A 16,933-nucleotide genomic window follows, 5' to 3' on the forward strand; every position below is an offset into this window, starting at 1 on the left:
AGACATTAAAAAGATCAGTCGGGACTTCGTGGTTGGCGCAGTGGTTAAGAATCGCCTGCCAATGCAGGGGACACGGGTTTGATCCCTGGTTCAGGAGGATCCCACATGCCGCAGAGCAACTAAGCCCGTGAGCCCCAACTACTGAGCCTGTGCTCTAGAGCCCACAAGCCACAACTACTGAAGCCCGCGTGCCTAGAGCCCGTGCTCTGCAACAAGAGAAGCCACCGCAGTGAGAAGTCTGCATACTGCAACAGAGTAGCCCCTGCTCACCGCAACTAGAGAAAGCCCGTGTGCAGCAACAAAGACCCAACACAGCCAAAAATAAATAATAAATTTATAAAAAAAAAAAACAAAAAAACAGTCGTTGCCAGAGGTTCATGAGGAGGATAAAAGGGATTAACAGGTGAAGCACAGGTGATTTTTAGGGTGGTAAACTATTCTATATGATACTATAATGGTGGATATATTGTCAGATCCATAGAATAGTACAATACAAAGAGTGAACCTTATCATAAACTGTGGATTTTAGTTAATAGCAGTGTGTCAGTCTTAATTTATTAATTGTAACAAATGTGCCACACTAATGCAGGATGTTAATAATAGGGGAAACTGTGTGTGTGTGTTATGTGTTTCTCAAAATGGCAGTAATATATGGGAACTCTATGTACTATCTGCTCTTATATTTAATATGTTTTTAAAAGGGGAAATAAGCAAATGTTAAAGAGATGTTGTTAAAACCATGCATGTGCAAAGCTGAGGTATTTTATAGTGTGTAACAAAGTAACTTTAGAAAATTTAAAAGGCAGGAGGAAAGCCCTGTAGTAAACATTGTAATCAATGATTAGAGTGACAGCTTTTTCTGAGATGGGAAAGAGAAAAAGATGTCTTTCATTACAATTATTGGTACTAGAGAAGATCACAGCCACTTCAGTAAGGCAAGAAAAAGAATAAAAAGTATAATTATTGGAAAGGAAGGAAGAAAATTGTCATTATTCTCAAATGTATTGATTTTGTTTGTAGAAAATCACTAGAATATATAAATGAATTTGGAAATGTTGCTGTATGCAAGACATAGTATATGAAAGTTAAGTATATATACTAGCAACAATTAGTAAATGACATTTTAAAAATTCCATTTTAATAGTAACATCATCAAATAACCAGCGGGGAAAAATCTAAAAATGAACAAAACATCTATGTGGAAAACTACAAAAATTACTGTGAGAAATTAAAGAAGTCCTAAATAAATAATGGAGTATATCATGTTTCTGGGTTGGAAGACTTAATATTGTCAAGATCCCAATTCTCCCCAAAGTTTCTATAAATTCAACATAATTCCAATAAAATTTTATAAAGTTTTCTTGTGTAAATTGATATGCTGATCCTAAAACATAAGTGGAAATTAAAAAAAAAAAAGAGTAGCCAAGAATAACCAAGGTAATTTTGATGAATAAAAACAAAGTTGGGGACTTCCCTGGTGGTCCAACGCAGGAGGCCCAGGTTTGATCCCTGGCCAAGGAACTAGATCCCATACGCATGCTGCAACTAAGAAGTCCACATGCCACAACTAAGAAGTCTGCATGCCGCAACTAAACATGCTGCAGTGAAGATCCCACGAGTGGCAACTAAGACCCAGGGCAGCCTAAATAAGTAAGTAAGTAAATAAATAAATAAATATTTTTAACAAAAGAAAAACAAAGTTGAGCTTAACGTTACCAGACATCAAGAGCTTGAAGCTTCATGATAAAAACAGGGTCTCATTGGCACAGAGGCAGACAGACCAGTGAAGCAGAATACAAAGTCCAGCAGTACGGGCTTCCCTGGTGGCGGAGTGGTTGAGAGTCCGCCTGCCGATGCAGGGGACATGGGTTCGTGCCCTGGTCCAGGAAGATCCCACATGCCGCGGAGTGGCTGGGCCCGTGAGCCATGGCCACTGAGCCTGCGCGTCCGGAGCCTGTGCTCCGCAATGGGAGAGGCCACAGCAGTGAGAGGCCCGCGTAACACACACAAAAAAAAAAAAAAAAAAAAAAATCCATTCCTATATACTCCTGTGTGTATTTATTTATAACCAAGTTGCGATTTTAGTGCTTTTCTAATGAAGGGTGAAGTTAACACATTTGAGGTAGGAAGCAATTTCCAGGAAAAAAATAAAAAGTTTTGGAAGGGCCAGAACCTGATTTCTGACTACTCTTATTCCTTTAGCTATCTCTGTTTCTATTACCAATGTTCCAGGCTCTGTCATTCAGGGTGTTTATTTTATTCATTGGAACATGATTTGGGAATTTGGCTTAATTTGGCAGTTTGGAGTCTTATCACGCCTATTTTAAAATGTATTTATTTATTTATTTATTTGGTTGTGCTGTGTCTTAGTTGTGGCAGGTGGGCTCCTTAGTTGTGGTATGTGAACTCTTAGTTGCGGCATGCATGTGGGATCTAGTTCCCTGACCAGGGATCAGACCTGGGCCCCCTGCATTGGGAGCGCAGAGTCTTAACCACTGGACCACCAGGGAAGTCCCTTATCATGCCTGTTTAACTTGTGCACATTCAAGTATCTGTGTATGTGTGTTGGGGGGATAATGTAAATAATGAAGGCAATCTACTTTTTCATTCAATAATCATAATGTTGGGTAGTAAGCATGAGATGAGAAATGCAAACTTGTGTTCCAGCTATTGATTCTCACTTGTGTCCGAATGTGTGAGCATCTTGTTTGAGTTAGTGTGATTTTAGTGTTTAAAGAGACATGTTTTGGGAATTCCCTGGAGGTCCAGTGGTTAAGACTCCATGCTTTCACTGCTGAGGGCTTGGGTTCGATCCCTGATCAGGGAACTAAGATCCCACAAGCCACACAGCTTGGCCATAAAGAAAGAAAGAAAGAAAGAAAGAGAAAGAAAGAGAGGAAGAAGGAAAGAAACATATTTTCCATACAGCATGCTCACTCAGCACAGACTGCTTCATCTGCTGTGCAGTTGAAGAAATAGATTCTAGTCTAATCCTGAGGGAACAACAGCTGTGTTAAACTTTCTAGGGCACTTTGTGTAGGGTCATGGGCTTGGGCTCTCAAGCCAGACTACCTGGGTTCAAATTCTGGCTCTGCTCTTCCTATCTCTGTGGCCTTGGCAGGTCCCAGTGTTCCTATCTGTAAAATGGAGATCGTAATAGCACCTCATGGCATTGTTGTGGCAATTAAAGAGTGACAGCTAGCACATGTAAGTGCATAACCAGTGTTAACTATGATTATCAGTATTGTTATTATTACTGAGAGGTGATAGAGTATGTTGGTCTCCAAGATGGTACATTCTTGAGGGATTTTCAAGGGAAACTTAGTTAACTCCTTTCTACCTTCAGCTTGTACTTTAGAACCCAATGCCAGTGTGTGATATGATTCTGCTGTACCATACTCATTTCTCTATCTGGTCCTTGTCTTTTCGTGAGCTGACGATCAGTTGTGGCTCATTGTGGAATGGTTGTATGGCACAGAACACAGACATTTGTGGTGGTGGGGCAAGATGTATTACCACAGAAGCAATGTAGATGTGCAGACACCCTGAAATATGTTTAATATATGTAAGTACACATTTCCAGCCATCGGCATTTTCCTATGTACAAAGTTCCATTGAGTCTTTTAAGATCAGTGCAGCCGTTATGCTTCTGTCCTTTGCTTTTCTCTAGAAAATGATTGGAGCCTATATTGTAGAACAGTATCTACGCTGTCACTGGCCCCGTGGTGCTGCCTGTGGGTGCTTTATTGTAGGGTGCAGTGCTCTGGTGTTTTATGGATCTACTATCTTCTCCAAGCCCATGGATTTTCCATGCACTGCTGATTGTTACCTTTGGAGAATTTTGGAGAACTTTTTAGGTGGCTGTTTGCCATTTCACCTTCCACACACACAGGCACAGACCCTCATATTTACCTTGCGGTACTCTGGGGATTGAGACCCTATTGTTTGTCCCTGACCTCGTCCCCATCTACTCTTTGTCTCTCAGGAAAGCTGCTCTTTGTTTTCAGCTGTGACTGCGGAGCGCTGAGGCACACACAGCTATTTGCCACTGTGCTATCATCAGCAGCTCATCTCCACTGCCAGAATGTCAGAACCTCCCTCTGACCCTGCCATGCTGACAGCTACTGCTTCCACTGGGGGACTGCTGGTGTCAACTAAGCTTTTGTTTGCTTCTCTCTGCTTTTCTTTTTCCCCATCTTTCCCATCTTCTGTAACTTCTTGGCTTTTGCTCAGGAAATGAGCTCCATCTTTCTGCCCTGTGAGCAGATAGATAAAAAGTGAGTGGGTTTTATTGTTGAGCTTTTCTTGGCCGTGTTATTTGAGGCTCAGGCACCTGAGCCTGTTTCATGCGTCTACCACCAAAAGTGGGGTTTGCATAGGAATTAGAATGATTTAGCCCTCACTAGGCTCAATGCCTGGGAGGTGAGAGATTGGTCTTTTTTTGTCTTTTTTTTAAAGTTGTCTCCTACAGCTCACTGATTGATGTTATGTTCATCTATTTATTTATTTATTTGGTTGCACGGGGTCTTAGTTGCGGCCAGCAGGCTCCTTAGTTGTGGCAGTTGGGCTCCTTAGTTGCGGCTCACCAGCTCCTTAGTTGTAGCATGTGAACTCTTAGTTGTGGCATGCATGTGGGATCTAGTTCCCTGACCAGGGATTGAACCCAGGCCCCCTGCATTGGGAGCTCAGAGTCTTAAGCACTGTGCCAGCAGGGAAGTCCCGAGAGATTGGTCTTTGAATAGAACAGGTTATGATCTACTGTTCCATGTCCATGACTTAGAACAAGGGAAATAAAAGTTTAATGAATTCTGGGTTAAGGGGACTTGTGTAGTGTGTCTAAAACAGCTTTGGAATGTGCAAACATTTAATATGTCATAGTAGTGATGAACAATTATAGTGCACTTGTGTATTACGAATTGAGGAATCTTGAAAAAGTTATGAATATCCAAATGGCTCATTAGATTTTATCTTTCAAGTTATAAATATTCTAAAATGTTAACACCATCTTATTTTTGTGCTTTTTTTCCCCTTTCTTCCTAGAATATTTTCCTTCTTGGATATAGTAACTTTGTGCCGATGTGCACAGATTTCCAAGGTAGAGTATTAACCAAATTTGTAATCAAGAAATACAAGTTTTATTAGAATGAGGATAAGTTCAAGTTAAAAATTAAAATGTCATCTTTTATATGTAACATAACACAATGTTACCATAATTCCACATTTGATTACCAGCTTAATGTCTATCATGAATAAACATTTGGAAATAATAAAGGTTGAATCAAGACTTTCCTTAACAGTCGCAATAAATATATCTTTTTCACCCTAATCTCTCCCAACCTCCCAGGCTTGGAATATCTTAGCCCTGGATGGAAGCAACTGGCAAAGAATAGACCTTTTTAACTTTCAAACAGATGTAGAGGTAAGTTAACCTTGTTTTAGACAAAAGACTTTTTTAAAAGATAAGTAAACTGCTCACTCTTTCCTGCCTTTTTATGTTGCTGCATTTAGATTTAATATGAAGGTGCCAAGGTGGAATAGAGAGGAAAAAAACCTGGAAGATATTTGCATACTTCAAGACCAAAATTCTGTTTGCATTTTACTTTTATCAGTAACAGACGTTTACTTTTCCCCCTTGATCATGTTTATAATCTAAGTTTTACCACTCAGCTTTTCAAAGCCTCACACCTGTATCATTAACACCTGGTTCAATGCTTATCTTAGGAGACTCTTGACAAATATTTATTGATCTGAAAACTCCATTGAGAATTCTAATTCAGCATCAGGAATGGAGAAATGGCAGAAGCAGGGACTTGGGAATGAGGCTGGAATTATGAGATATAACTCCAGCTCAGCCACTTAAGACATTTACTCTCTTAGTGCCTCAGTTATATTATTTATAAAATGAAGAAGTGAAATAATCCTTAGAGCCTTTATAATTCCAGGATTCTGGTGTATTTATCTGGAAATATGTAAATATCCTCATTTAAGAGTGGTAAACCAGGTCAAATGAGAAAAGTTTATTTTAAAACAACTTTAATATTAAATACCAATTTATAACCAAAAAGAAACAGGGAAGTAATAAAGAGCATTGTACATAGTAGTTGTTGGGAGTGCTGTTTTAAGGGTCTGGGGATGTTGAAGTTCATTATCTACCCAATGTTAGTAAAACCTTATTGATTTCTAGTTTAGCCAACTCAGTTACAATTGTATTTTTTTTTTTTTTTTTTTTTTTTGCGGTACGCGGGTCTCTCACTGCTGTGGCCTCTCCCATTGCGGAGCACAGGCTCCGGACGCGCAGGCTCAGCGGCCATGGCTCACGGGCCCAGCCGCTCCGCGGCACGTGGGATCTTCCCGGACTGGGGCACGAACCCGTGTCCCCTGCATCGGCAGGCAGACTCTCAACCACTGCGCCACCAGGGAAGCCCTGGAATTGTATTTTAATTCAGTTACTCACATAGCATGTTTATCACTTGTTTTTATTGAAGTAAATTCTTTGTATCTTTTTTAATGGATAAGGAAATGAATGTGTTTAACAGTGAGATGGGCCCAAACAATTTCCTGTGACTCACTTAAGCTGGTGTTACCTACAAGAACTGATGGCCAGTGGTGGAGGCCCATCACCTCCTTCTCTAGGTTACTTGCTGCTTGCCAGGCTCTGGTCCCATCTCAAACCAGTGGAGCAGAATCCCCTACAGGAGGTGGGGCTGAGCACAGTATTTCCCACTGCTCAGGTTGCTGTGCTCTGAGCTTGGAAGCTGTCAGGGGCCTCAGGGCTTCTCATGCTCCCTGGAAAGATAAGCTGTAGCTCCTGGCTTGGACTCTGGTCCCTGAATCAGGAATTCTTTAATGCTCTTTCCAGATTTCACGATTGCAACAGTGCCCTACCCAAACATGCTGACATGTAATTCCCCTTCAAACTGATAATCTGTAGTTCATGGTTCATTGTGTTACTTAGTGATGTTGAGGAGAACATTAAACTCCAAAAATTGTGGTCATTTCTTCTGGCCAAAGAGTCATTGTTTTAAAAAAATTTTGTAAAAAAATTTTTTTCTGTGGTTTTTTAATTGTCTCCTCAGTTTTCTTTGATGATTTTTTCCAAACTACAACTTTCTGGAATGCACATAAAAAACTTTTAAATTCAGATATTAAAAAATACTATTTCAGGACTTTCCTGGTGGTCCAGTGGTTAAGACTCCATGCGGGTTTGATCCCTGGTCAGGGAGCTAAGATCCTGCAAGCCGTGCAGTGCAGTGCGGTCAAAAAAAAAAAAATTCTATTTTAAGTAAATGTCATTACCTTGTGCATTATTTGATTTCACAATTTTAGCTGACTGCTGACTACAGCTATATAAACACATTGCAGAAGTACTTGAGTACTTCTACCAACGACAGACCAGTTTATGGTTTACCAGTTACGTAGAGAACTACATGTGAAAAATATAGTCTAATACTATTTAGTTACCCCTTTGGGCTACCACTTTGAGTCCAGGTTGATTCTGAACCAAATGTGGGGCCTCCCATAGACACTAACAGGACCCTCTGGATGCTTATACTGGGAAGCATCCCATGGATAAACTCATGGTCTCAAATTCATTTCTTTGGGATGAAAGTGGTGATTTATGGATCTGTTGAGAGAATAGAAAAGGTGCCAAGGATCAGGACTAAGAGTATTTACTGTGTGCCAGGCACTCTTCTGAGCACTTTTTGTATATTAATTAATTTAATCTTCTCAAAAACACCATGTTGAAGGAACTGAGGCACAAAAAGTTTGAGTAACTTACCTGAGGTCCCTCACCTAGTAAGAAGAGAGAGTAGGTACCTTGAACAGTGGGTTTCATGACTTGAATTTCAAAGAAAAGGCAGAATAGCACATGCAGGTGACTAATGTGCATTGGGCCTCTCCTTGAGCATCACTCTCTCCTAAGTAAACATCAGGTTTCCCTGATGTTTAGGCATTTTCCATGCCTTTAAAAGTTGAACATTTTGTTGTTAGTCTTCATGGTCATTAAAGATTCTGTGAGGCCAAAAATGAGAAATAACCAAGTAGTATGTTATCTAAAACTCATAAGTCCAAGGGTCTCTCCATTAGGCCTTATGTTTCTGTAAAGCCCTTCTTTCTAAAATGCATACCTACAACATACTATCTAATAGATGTTACACAGTGTCATTTGCATTTGAAAAGGATTTACTCATTTTTTTCTCTTAGTTGGAAACAGTGGAACAGAAAATTCTGAATGTAATTTTTTATTCCAGTACAAAAACTTTTACTCCAAAAAAGGAAGAATAGGAAGTTTGTATAAACGTGACTAACATGGAATGGAGAAGATAGATGGTGTGCTCTATTTGTAGACATTGGTGTGGAGTTGTTTTTGCTGTTTTATTTAGTACTTAAATATTTATCTTGGATTTCCAAGTCATAATGTTTTTCCTCCCACTGACAGAAATTTATTTTACAGGTGTCTGGAGTGTTGGTTCAAAAACTAATATTTATTTTTTATTTTGGTACGCGGGCCTCTCACTGTTGTGGCCTCTCCCGTTGTGGAGCACAGGCTCCGGACACGCAGGCTCAGCGGCCATGGCTCACGGGCCCAGCCGCTCCGCAGCATGTGGGATCTTCCCGGACCGGGGCACGAACCCGTGTCCCCTGCATCGGCAGGCGGACTCTCAACCACTGCGCCACCAGGGAAGCCCCAAAAACTAATTATTAACTTAGATAAGACTCAAGAAAGCATAGATAAAGTCACCAGCAATATCAGAGTTTGGATTTTCAACTGAATTAAGTTATTAGCCAGATATAATATGTGTGAGCCCTGCTTCTGTGATACTGTGGTTTGATGTGTCCTAGTGAATTCTTAGTGCTTGGAGTTCAGTGTCAAGATTGCTGTTTTATAAAGTGAGGATAATAAGTATTAAAAATGAAACAAAATGGCCTTTTCAATGTTTTCTCCCTTGTGGAGGTGGTAATTGTGCAGAACATACAGCTTTTAGAGTCAGTGAAACCTGTTATAAACCCCAATTCTACTACTCACTAAAGTGTAACCTTGGCAATTTAACCATTTAATTTCTTTATTTGAAAAATGAAGATAATGGATCCAATCTGTATTAGTCAGGATTCTCCAGAAAAACAGAACCAATAAGATACGTGTGTACTATTTACAATAGCCAGGACATGGAAGCAACCTAAGTGTCCATCGACAGATGAATGGATAAAGATGTGGCACATACATACAATGGAATACTACTCAGCCATAAAAAGAAACGAAACTGAGTTATTTGTAGTGAGGTGGATGGACCTAAAGACTGTCATACAAAGTGAAGTAAGTCAGAAAGAGAAAAACAAATACCGTATTCACACACATATGTATGGAATCTAAAAAAAAAAAAGGTTCTGAAGAACCTAGGGGCAGGACAAGAATAAAGACACAGATGTAGAGAATGGACTTGAGGACACAGGGAGGGGGAAGGGTAACCTGGGACAAAGTGAGAGAGTGGCATTGACATATATACACTACCAAATGTAAAATAGATAGCTAGTGGGAAGCAGCCGAACAGCACAGGGAGATCAGCTCAGTGCTTTGTGTCCACCTAGAGGGGTGGGATAGGGAGGGTAGGAGGGAGACGCAAGAGGGAGGGGATATGGGGATATATATATATATATACGTATAGCTGATTCACTTTGTTATGCAGCAGAAGCTAATACAACATTGTAAAGCAATTATACTCCAATAAAGATGTTAAAAAAAGTGTATATTAATATAGACATAGAGATTTATTATAAGGAATTGGGTCATGTGATTATGGAGGCTGAGAAGTCCCAAGATCTGCAGTCAGCAAGCTGGAGGCCCCAGAGAGCTGATATGTAGCTCCAGTCTGAGTCAGAAGGCCTGTGAACCAGCAGAGCCAGTGGTGTAAATTTCAGTCTGAAAGTTGGCAGGTTCAAGATCCAAGAGGAGTTGATGTTTCAGTCCAAGTCCACGGCCAGAAAAGACCAATGTTAGCAGTCAGGCAGGAGTTCTCTCTTAATCAGCCTTTTTTGTTCTATTCATGTCTTCAGTTGATTGGATGAGGCCCACCCACACTAGGGAGGGCAATCTGCTTTACTCAGTTTACTGATTCAAGTGCTAATCTCATCCAGAAACCCTTACAGACACAGCCACAATAATGTTTGGCCAAATGTCTGGGCACCCAGTGTCGCAGTCAAGCTGACACATAAAATTAATCATAAGTTCACCCTTTGTCAACTTGGCACCCATAGGCATGTCCTTTAACCATACTTAATTTCCAAATAAAGACGATAACAAAGATCATAATTCCACCTAATATGATACAGCTATCCAGCGTACAACCCGAAAGACACTCAGGCTTTCCTCAGAAGAGGAGGTAAAGTCCTAGAGTCAATTTCACTCTTCTTGATATTCTATGCCTTAAATACTTTGATGTAGAATTGACAGTACTTAAATACTTATGATATAAAGTCAGTACATGTTGTGTCACATGATAAGGGGATAAGAGAGGGAAAAAATACATATTTGTACCACACACACATGCATTCATAATAAAATAGGGAGAAAATACTTATGACAATTATAGTCCTAATTTCTGTAACTGGTCATGTGGTCAGAGTTGGTATTTATAACTACCTTCTGCTTCCCATTCTGTATTCTCTTTGTCTTCAGCAAGCACCTCAGCTGGTCGTGATTCCTTACCTGGTAGAGTGACTCAAACCATCATTCCTGAAGCCATGAGTAGTCTCCTTGGATTGGCTTTTAGTTTTCCATTGACTTTAATCAGAGGGCATATTAATACTAAGAGATATCCTAAGGGATTTCCTGTATTCCATACATAGACTCTTCCTTACTTCAGTGTGGAGCAGTAGTCCATGTGGTTGTTGTGAATATTAAATGAGCCATAGCAGGTACAAGAAAGTGTTAAAATCATGCCTGAAAAAGTAGAAGTGCTTAATCAGTGTTCATTTTCTTTTTTCCTCCCCTAATGTATCTGCCAGTACCAGCCAAAGTTCCCATTTTTAAAGCAAATGTGTTTAAATAGGGGATTGCTAAGAAGAATGAGGAGTAGATTTTATGATACATCTTCAAATTTTTAGAGTGGTAATGTTTAGCTTAAATAGAATTTCTTTTTTTGAGCAACATTGTTTTAGATCTCTGTGTTCCCAGCACAGCAGTGTTCCCAAAAAGCTTGACCTCAGAAAGCCTTGTAATTGATGGAGTAGCCATGAGCCCTGGCTAGGGAAGGCCTAACTCCAGAGTCAAGGCTTTCAAAAAATAGTGTGTGATTTAAAAAAAATACTTAATGTTTTCATTGAAAACATTTTTTCGGTGCTTGTAGCCCCTTTATACACTAGGAGCAGAAGTGGGATGTTGGAGGAATGTTCCAAAATACCTTCTATTACACCTGGAAATACATATTCAGTTCCTAAATTTCAGGTTATTTTGCTGTTAGATAAGCAGCATGAAACAAGATTTTTTCCAACTTTCTCCACTGAAGGGTCGAGTGGTGGAAAACATCTCAAAGCGATGCGGTGGATTCCTGAGGAAGCTCAGCTTGCGAGGTTGCATTGGCGTTGGAGATTCCTCCTTGAAGTAAGTCAGTCCACCGTGACTCACTCTGTCGTGGCAGCTTGTAGCTGACATTTTCATCAGCAAAAATAAACCAAGCATATTATTTGCTTTTCTTCTGTTAAAATCTTTCTATGGTAATTTGCATAGAGTAGTGAGAATATCATGATTTTGGAGCCAACAGGCCTGACCTAGAAAGCGAGCTCCAGTGTTGTCAGGGATGTGACCTTGGGACAAACACTTTGTTGTCAGTTCTGTCTTTTGCAAAGAGAAGGCAGTTATAGCTCTTTCATGAGAATGTCCTGGGTATCACATGAAATAACACATATGTAGTACCTGGCACATAATCATATTATGATATTAGTTCACCTCTCTTCCTTTCTTCACTTTCCCATCTTCCTAGGTTCCTTCTCATAATTGTGGCTACCTTCTTGTATAAATTATACTAATTAACAAAATAGTTCTTTCAAAAAATTCCTTAGCATAGCCTGGGATTTTGCTTAACCATCATGGGTTGTGATTATCACATTCATTTAATAATAGTTTATAATAGTTGGATATACCCTATGCAACCAAATGCTTGCCCACCTCTTACTGGATAGCCATTATTGGAAATGTTATCACTCCACTGTTAAGGACATGTGCTTTGAGCTTTTCTGGAGACAGGACATAATTAATACCTTTATGTCTTTATCCTTGTGGGCTCTTGTATTGCTTGAGGTTGGCTAAATTAGGACACGCACTGCCCCTAGAATCTTGGAGCGGACTACCTCTTGGAGCCTTAAGCATATGACAGTATAATCAGTTCCAGACCTCCAGTAAGAATGTGCAGTGTACAGTAATTTCAGACAGTAGAATTTGTAATTGAAACATCTGCACCATTGCTAAGAAAATCAATTCATAATATCAATATCTTTTAAGGATCAAAACATTCCCTCTGTTATGCAACACAGGGTTTGTTTTTTTTAATCAATTCAGGTCATCAGAATTTTCTGATACTTCAAAAGCTTTGTAAACCAGTGGAATAGATTGATTCTGCTTTAACAGGAAGCTTAAATGTACCGAATAGGTCCTAAGACGACTTGTAATAGAGAACATAAATCTAATAGTGGTTCCATTAAAGAAACTAAAATAAGTGTGAAGATATGGATTGTCAGTGAGGAATTTCAAAGAAACACATTCTCATCTTGGCACTTGGAATAGAGCCAAGATGAGGAAAAAACTATCCTATAAAGTGAAACTATATCAAAACTATGCTGTAAAGCTAAGACTGTTATTGGTTGACCACAAATTTTAGAGCAGAAATCTATGTTAATATCTATATAAATTTTTAATACGTGAGGCCAGATTACTGTGAGAAATAATGATAAGCATAATCACAGAATCATGATTCAGAGAGCCCCGGCAAGCAGGGGCTACTCTTCGTTGCAGTGCACGGGCTTCTCATTGTAGTGGCTTCTCTTGTTGTGGAGCACGGGCTCTAGGAGCGCGCGCTTCAGTAGTTGTGGCTCGCAGGCTCAGTAGTTGTGGTGCATAGGCTTAGTTGCTCTGCGGCATGTGGGATCCGTGTCCCCTGCATTGGCAAGCAGATTCTTAACCACTGCGCCACCAGGGAAGCCCTCACTGCCTTTTAAAAAAAATTTTTATTGGCGTATATTTAGTTTAAATATAGTGTTAGTTTCAGGTGTACAGCAGAGTGATTGAGTTATACATATATTCATTCTTTTTCAGATTCTTTACCCATACAGGTTATTACAGAATAATGAGTAGAGTTCCCTGTGCTATATAGTAGGTCCTTGTTGGTTATCTATTTTATATATAGTAGTGTGTGTACGTTAATCCCAAGCTTCTAATTTATCCCTCCTCTCCACATTTCCCCTTTGGTAACCATAACTTTGTTTTTGAAATCTGTGAGTCTGTTTCTGTTTTGTAAATAAGTTCATGTACCATTTTTTTTTGTTAGATTCCACATATGAGTGATACCATGTGATACTTGTCTTTGTCTGTCTGTTTGTCTTACTTCACTTAGTATGATAATCTCTAGCTCCATCCATGTTGCTGCAAATGGCTTATTTCATTCATTTTTATGGCTGAGTAATATTTCATTGTATATATGTACTACATCTTCTTTATCCATTCCTCTGTCGATGGACATTTAGGTTGCTTCCGTGTCTTGGCTATTGTAAATAGTGCTGCCATGAACATTGGGGTCCATGTATCTTTTCTAATTATGGTTTTCTCCAGATATATGCCCAGGAGTGGGATTACTGGGTCATATGGTAGCTCTATATTTAGTTTTTTAAGGAACCTCTATACTGTTCTTCATAGTGGTTGTACCAATTTACATTCCCACCAACAGTGTAGGAGGGTTCCCTTTTCTCCATACCCTCTCCAGCATTCCTTGTTTGTAGACTTTTTTATTATGGCCATTCTGCCCACTGTGAGGTGATACCTCGTTGAGGTTTTGATTTGCATTTCTCTGATAATTAGTGATGTGAGCATCTTTCCATGTGGTTTTTGGCCATGTATATGTTTTCTTTGGAGAAATGTCTATTTAAGTCTTATGCGAATTTTTTGATTGTAATGTTTGTTTGTTTTTTGTTTTGTTTTGGGTTTTTTTTGTGGTACGCAGGCCTCTCACTGTTGTGGCCTCTCCCGTTGTGGAGCAACAGGCTCTGGACGCGCAGGCTCAGCAGCCATGGCTCATGGGCACAGCCGCTCCGTGGCATGTGGGATCTTCCCGGATCAGGGCACAAACCCATGTCCCCTGCATCAGCAGGCGGACTCTCAACCACTGCGCCACTAGGGAAGCCCTGTTTTTTTTTTTTTAATATTGAATTGTATGAGCTGTTTGTATATTTTGGAAATTAATCCCTTGTTGGTCACATCGTTTGCGAATTTTCACCCATTCCATAGGTGGTTTTTTCGTTTTGTTCATGGTTTCCTTTGCTATGCAAAAGCTTATAAGTTTGATTAGGCCCCATTTGTTTATTTTTGCTTTTACTTCTTTTTTTTTTTTTTTTGCGGTACGCAAGCCTCTCACTGTTGTGGCCTCTCCCGTTGCGGAGCACAGGCTCTGGACGCGTAGGGTCAGCAGCCATGGCTCACGGGCCTAGCCGCTCTGCGGCATGTGGGATCTTCCTGGACTGGGGCACGAACCTGTGTCCCCTGCATCAGCAGGCGGACTCTCAACCACTGCGCCACCAGGGAAGCCCTGCTTTTACTTCTTTTGCTTTGGGAAAATTATCTGAGAAAGTATTGCTACAGTTTATGTCAGAGAATGTTTTGCCTATGCTCTTTTCTAGGAATTTTATGGTGTCATGTCTTATATTTAAGTCTTTAAGCCATTTTGAGTTTATGCATGGTGTGAGGGAGTGTTCTAACTTCACTGATTTACATGCAGCTGTCCAGCTTCCCAACACCACTTGCTGAAGAGAGTGTCTTTTCCCCGTTGTATATTCTTGCTTCCTTGGTCGTAGATTAATTGACTGTGGGTATATGGGTTTACTTCTGGGCTCTCTATTCTGTTCCAGTGATCTCTATGTCTGTTTTTGTGCCAGTACCACACTGTTTTGATTGCTGTATCTCTGTACTATAGCCTGAAGTCTGGAAGGGTTATGCTTCTGCTTCCAGCATTGTTCTTTTTCCTCAGGATTGCTTTGGCAATTCTGGGTCTGTTGTGGTTCCATATAATTTTTAGGATTATTCTAGTTCTGTGAAAAATGTCATGGGTATTTTGATAGGGATTGCATTAAATCTGTAGATTGCTTTGGGTAGTATGGCCATTTTAACAGTATTAATTCTTCCAATCCAAGACCATGGGATATCTTTCCATTTCTTTGAATTATCTTCAGTTTCCTTTATTAATGTTTTATAGTTTTCAGCATATAGGTTTTTCACCTTCTTGGCCAAGTTTATTCCTAGGTTGTTTTTTTTTTGATGCAATTTTAAATGGAATTTTTTTAGTTTACTTTCTCTTTTTGGTATTTCATTGTTAGTGTAAAGAAATGCAGCAGATTTCTGTATATTTATCTTGTATCCTGCTACCTTGCTGAATTCATTTATTAGTTCTAATAGTTTTTATGTGGCGACTTTAAGCTTCTCTACATAGAGCATCATGTCATCTGCAAATAGTGACGGTTTTACCTCTTCCACTCCAATTTGGATACCTTTTGTTTCTTGTCTCATTGCTGTGGCTAGGACTTCCAATACTATGTTGAGTAGAAGTGAGAGTGGGCATCCTTGTCTTGTTCCTGAATTTAGCAAGAAGTCTTTCAGCTTTTCACCATTGAGTATTATGTTGGCTGTGGGTTTGTCATAAATGGTCTTTATTTTGTTGAGATATGTTCCCCGTATACCCACTTTGGTAAGAGTGTTTTATCATGAATGATGCTGAATTTTGCCAAATGCTTTTTCTGCATCTTTTGAGATGATCATGTGGCTTTTGTCTTTTGTTGATGTGGTGTATCACGTTAATTGATTTGCATATGTTGAACCATCCTTGTAACTCTGGAATGAATCCAACTTGATCATGGTATATAATCCTTTTTATGTGTTGTTGGATTTGGTTCGCTAATATCTTGTTGAGGATTTTTGCATCTATATTCATCAAAGATACTGGCCTGTAATTTTCTTGCATAGTGTCTTTGTCTGGTTTTAGTATCAGGGTGATGGTGACTGCATAGAATGACTTTGGGAGTGTTCTCGTCTGTCTTTTGGAAGAGTTTGAGAAGGATCAGCATAAGTTCTTCTTTGTATGATTGGTAGAGTTCCCCAGTGAAGCCATCCAGTCATGGCCTTTAGTTTACAGGGAGGGTTTTTTGTTGTTGTTGTTTTAAATTACAGATTCTATTTCATTTCTAGTGATTGGTCTGTTCAAATCATCTGTCTCTTGACTCAGTTTTGACAGGCTGCATATTTTAAGAAACTTGTCCATTTCTTCTAGGTTGTTGAATTTGTTGGCATCTAACTGTTCATAGTATTCTCTTATGATTTTTTCTGTTTATGTGGTATCAGTTCTTATTTCTCCTCTTTCATTTCTTATTTTGTTTATTTGGGTCCACTCTTTTTCTTCTTGGTGACTGGCTAGAGTTTTATTGATTTTTAAAAAATCTTCTCAAAAAACCAGCTCTTGGTTTTATTGATCTTTTCTATTTCTTGAAAAAAAAATTTTTTTTCCCTTGTGATGAGAACTCTTTTTAAAAAAATTTATATTTATTTTGGCTGTGCTGGGTCTTAGTTGTGGCATGCGGGGCCTTAGTTGTGGCATGCGCACTCCTAGTTGCGGCATGCGGACTCCTAGTTGCGGCATGCATGTGGGATCTAGTTCCCCATCCAGGGATCAAACCCAGGGCCCCT

The 16,933-nt window shown here is 39.6% G+C and overlaps 1 protein-coding gene across 15 annotated transcripts in view; it reads left to right on the forward strand.

Moving 5' to 3' along the window:
• Nucleotides 1–16,933, forward strand: part of FBXL2 (F-box and leucine rich repeat protein 2) — an 86,982-nt gene that overhangs the window by 32,733 nt on the left and 37,316 nt on the right. For 11 of the 15 annotated variants that reach the window (XR_012334540.1, XR_012334539.1, XR_012334541.1 and 8 more), the window contains 3 exons: nt 5,041–5,095; nt 5,345–5,419; nt 11,505–11,599. Coding sequence is in view for 9 of the 15 variants with exons in the window: in XM_073810958.1 (XP_073667059.1) it covers nt 5,041–5,095; nt 5,345–5,419; nt 11,505–11,599 (225 nt within the window). In the remaining 6 variants the exon portion in view is untranslated. Of the gene's footprint in view, nt 1–5,040; nt 5,096–5,344; nt 5,420–8,214; nt 9,317–11,504; nt 11,600–16,933 lie in introns of those variants that run through there. The other 4 variants (XM_073810968.1, XM_073810967.1, XM_033864531.2 and 1 more) reach the window with 3 other exon arrangements.

The sequence above is a fragment of the Tursiops truncatus genome, chromosome 10, assembly GCF_011762595.2.
Source record: "Tursiops truncatus isolate mTurTru1 chromosome 10, mTurTru1.mat.Y, whole genome shotgun sequence".
Lineage (NCBI taxonomy): Eukaryota > Metazoa > Chordata > Mammalia > Artiodactyla > Delphinidae > Tursiops > Tursiops truncatus.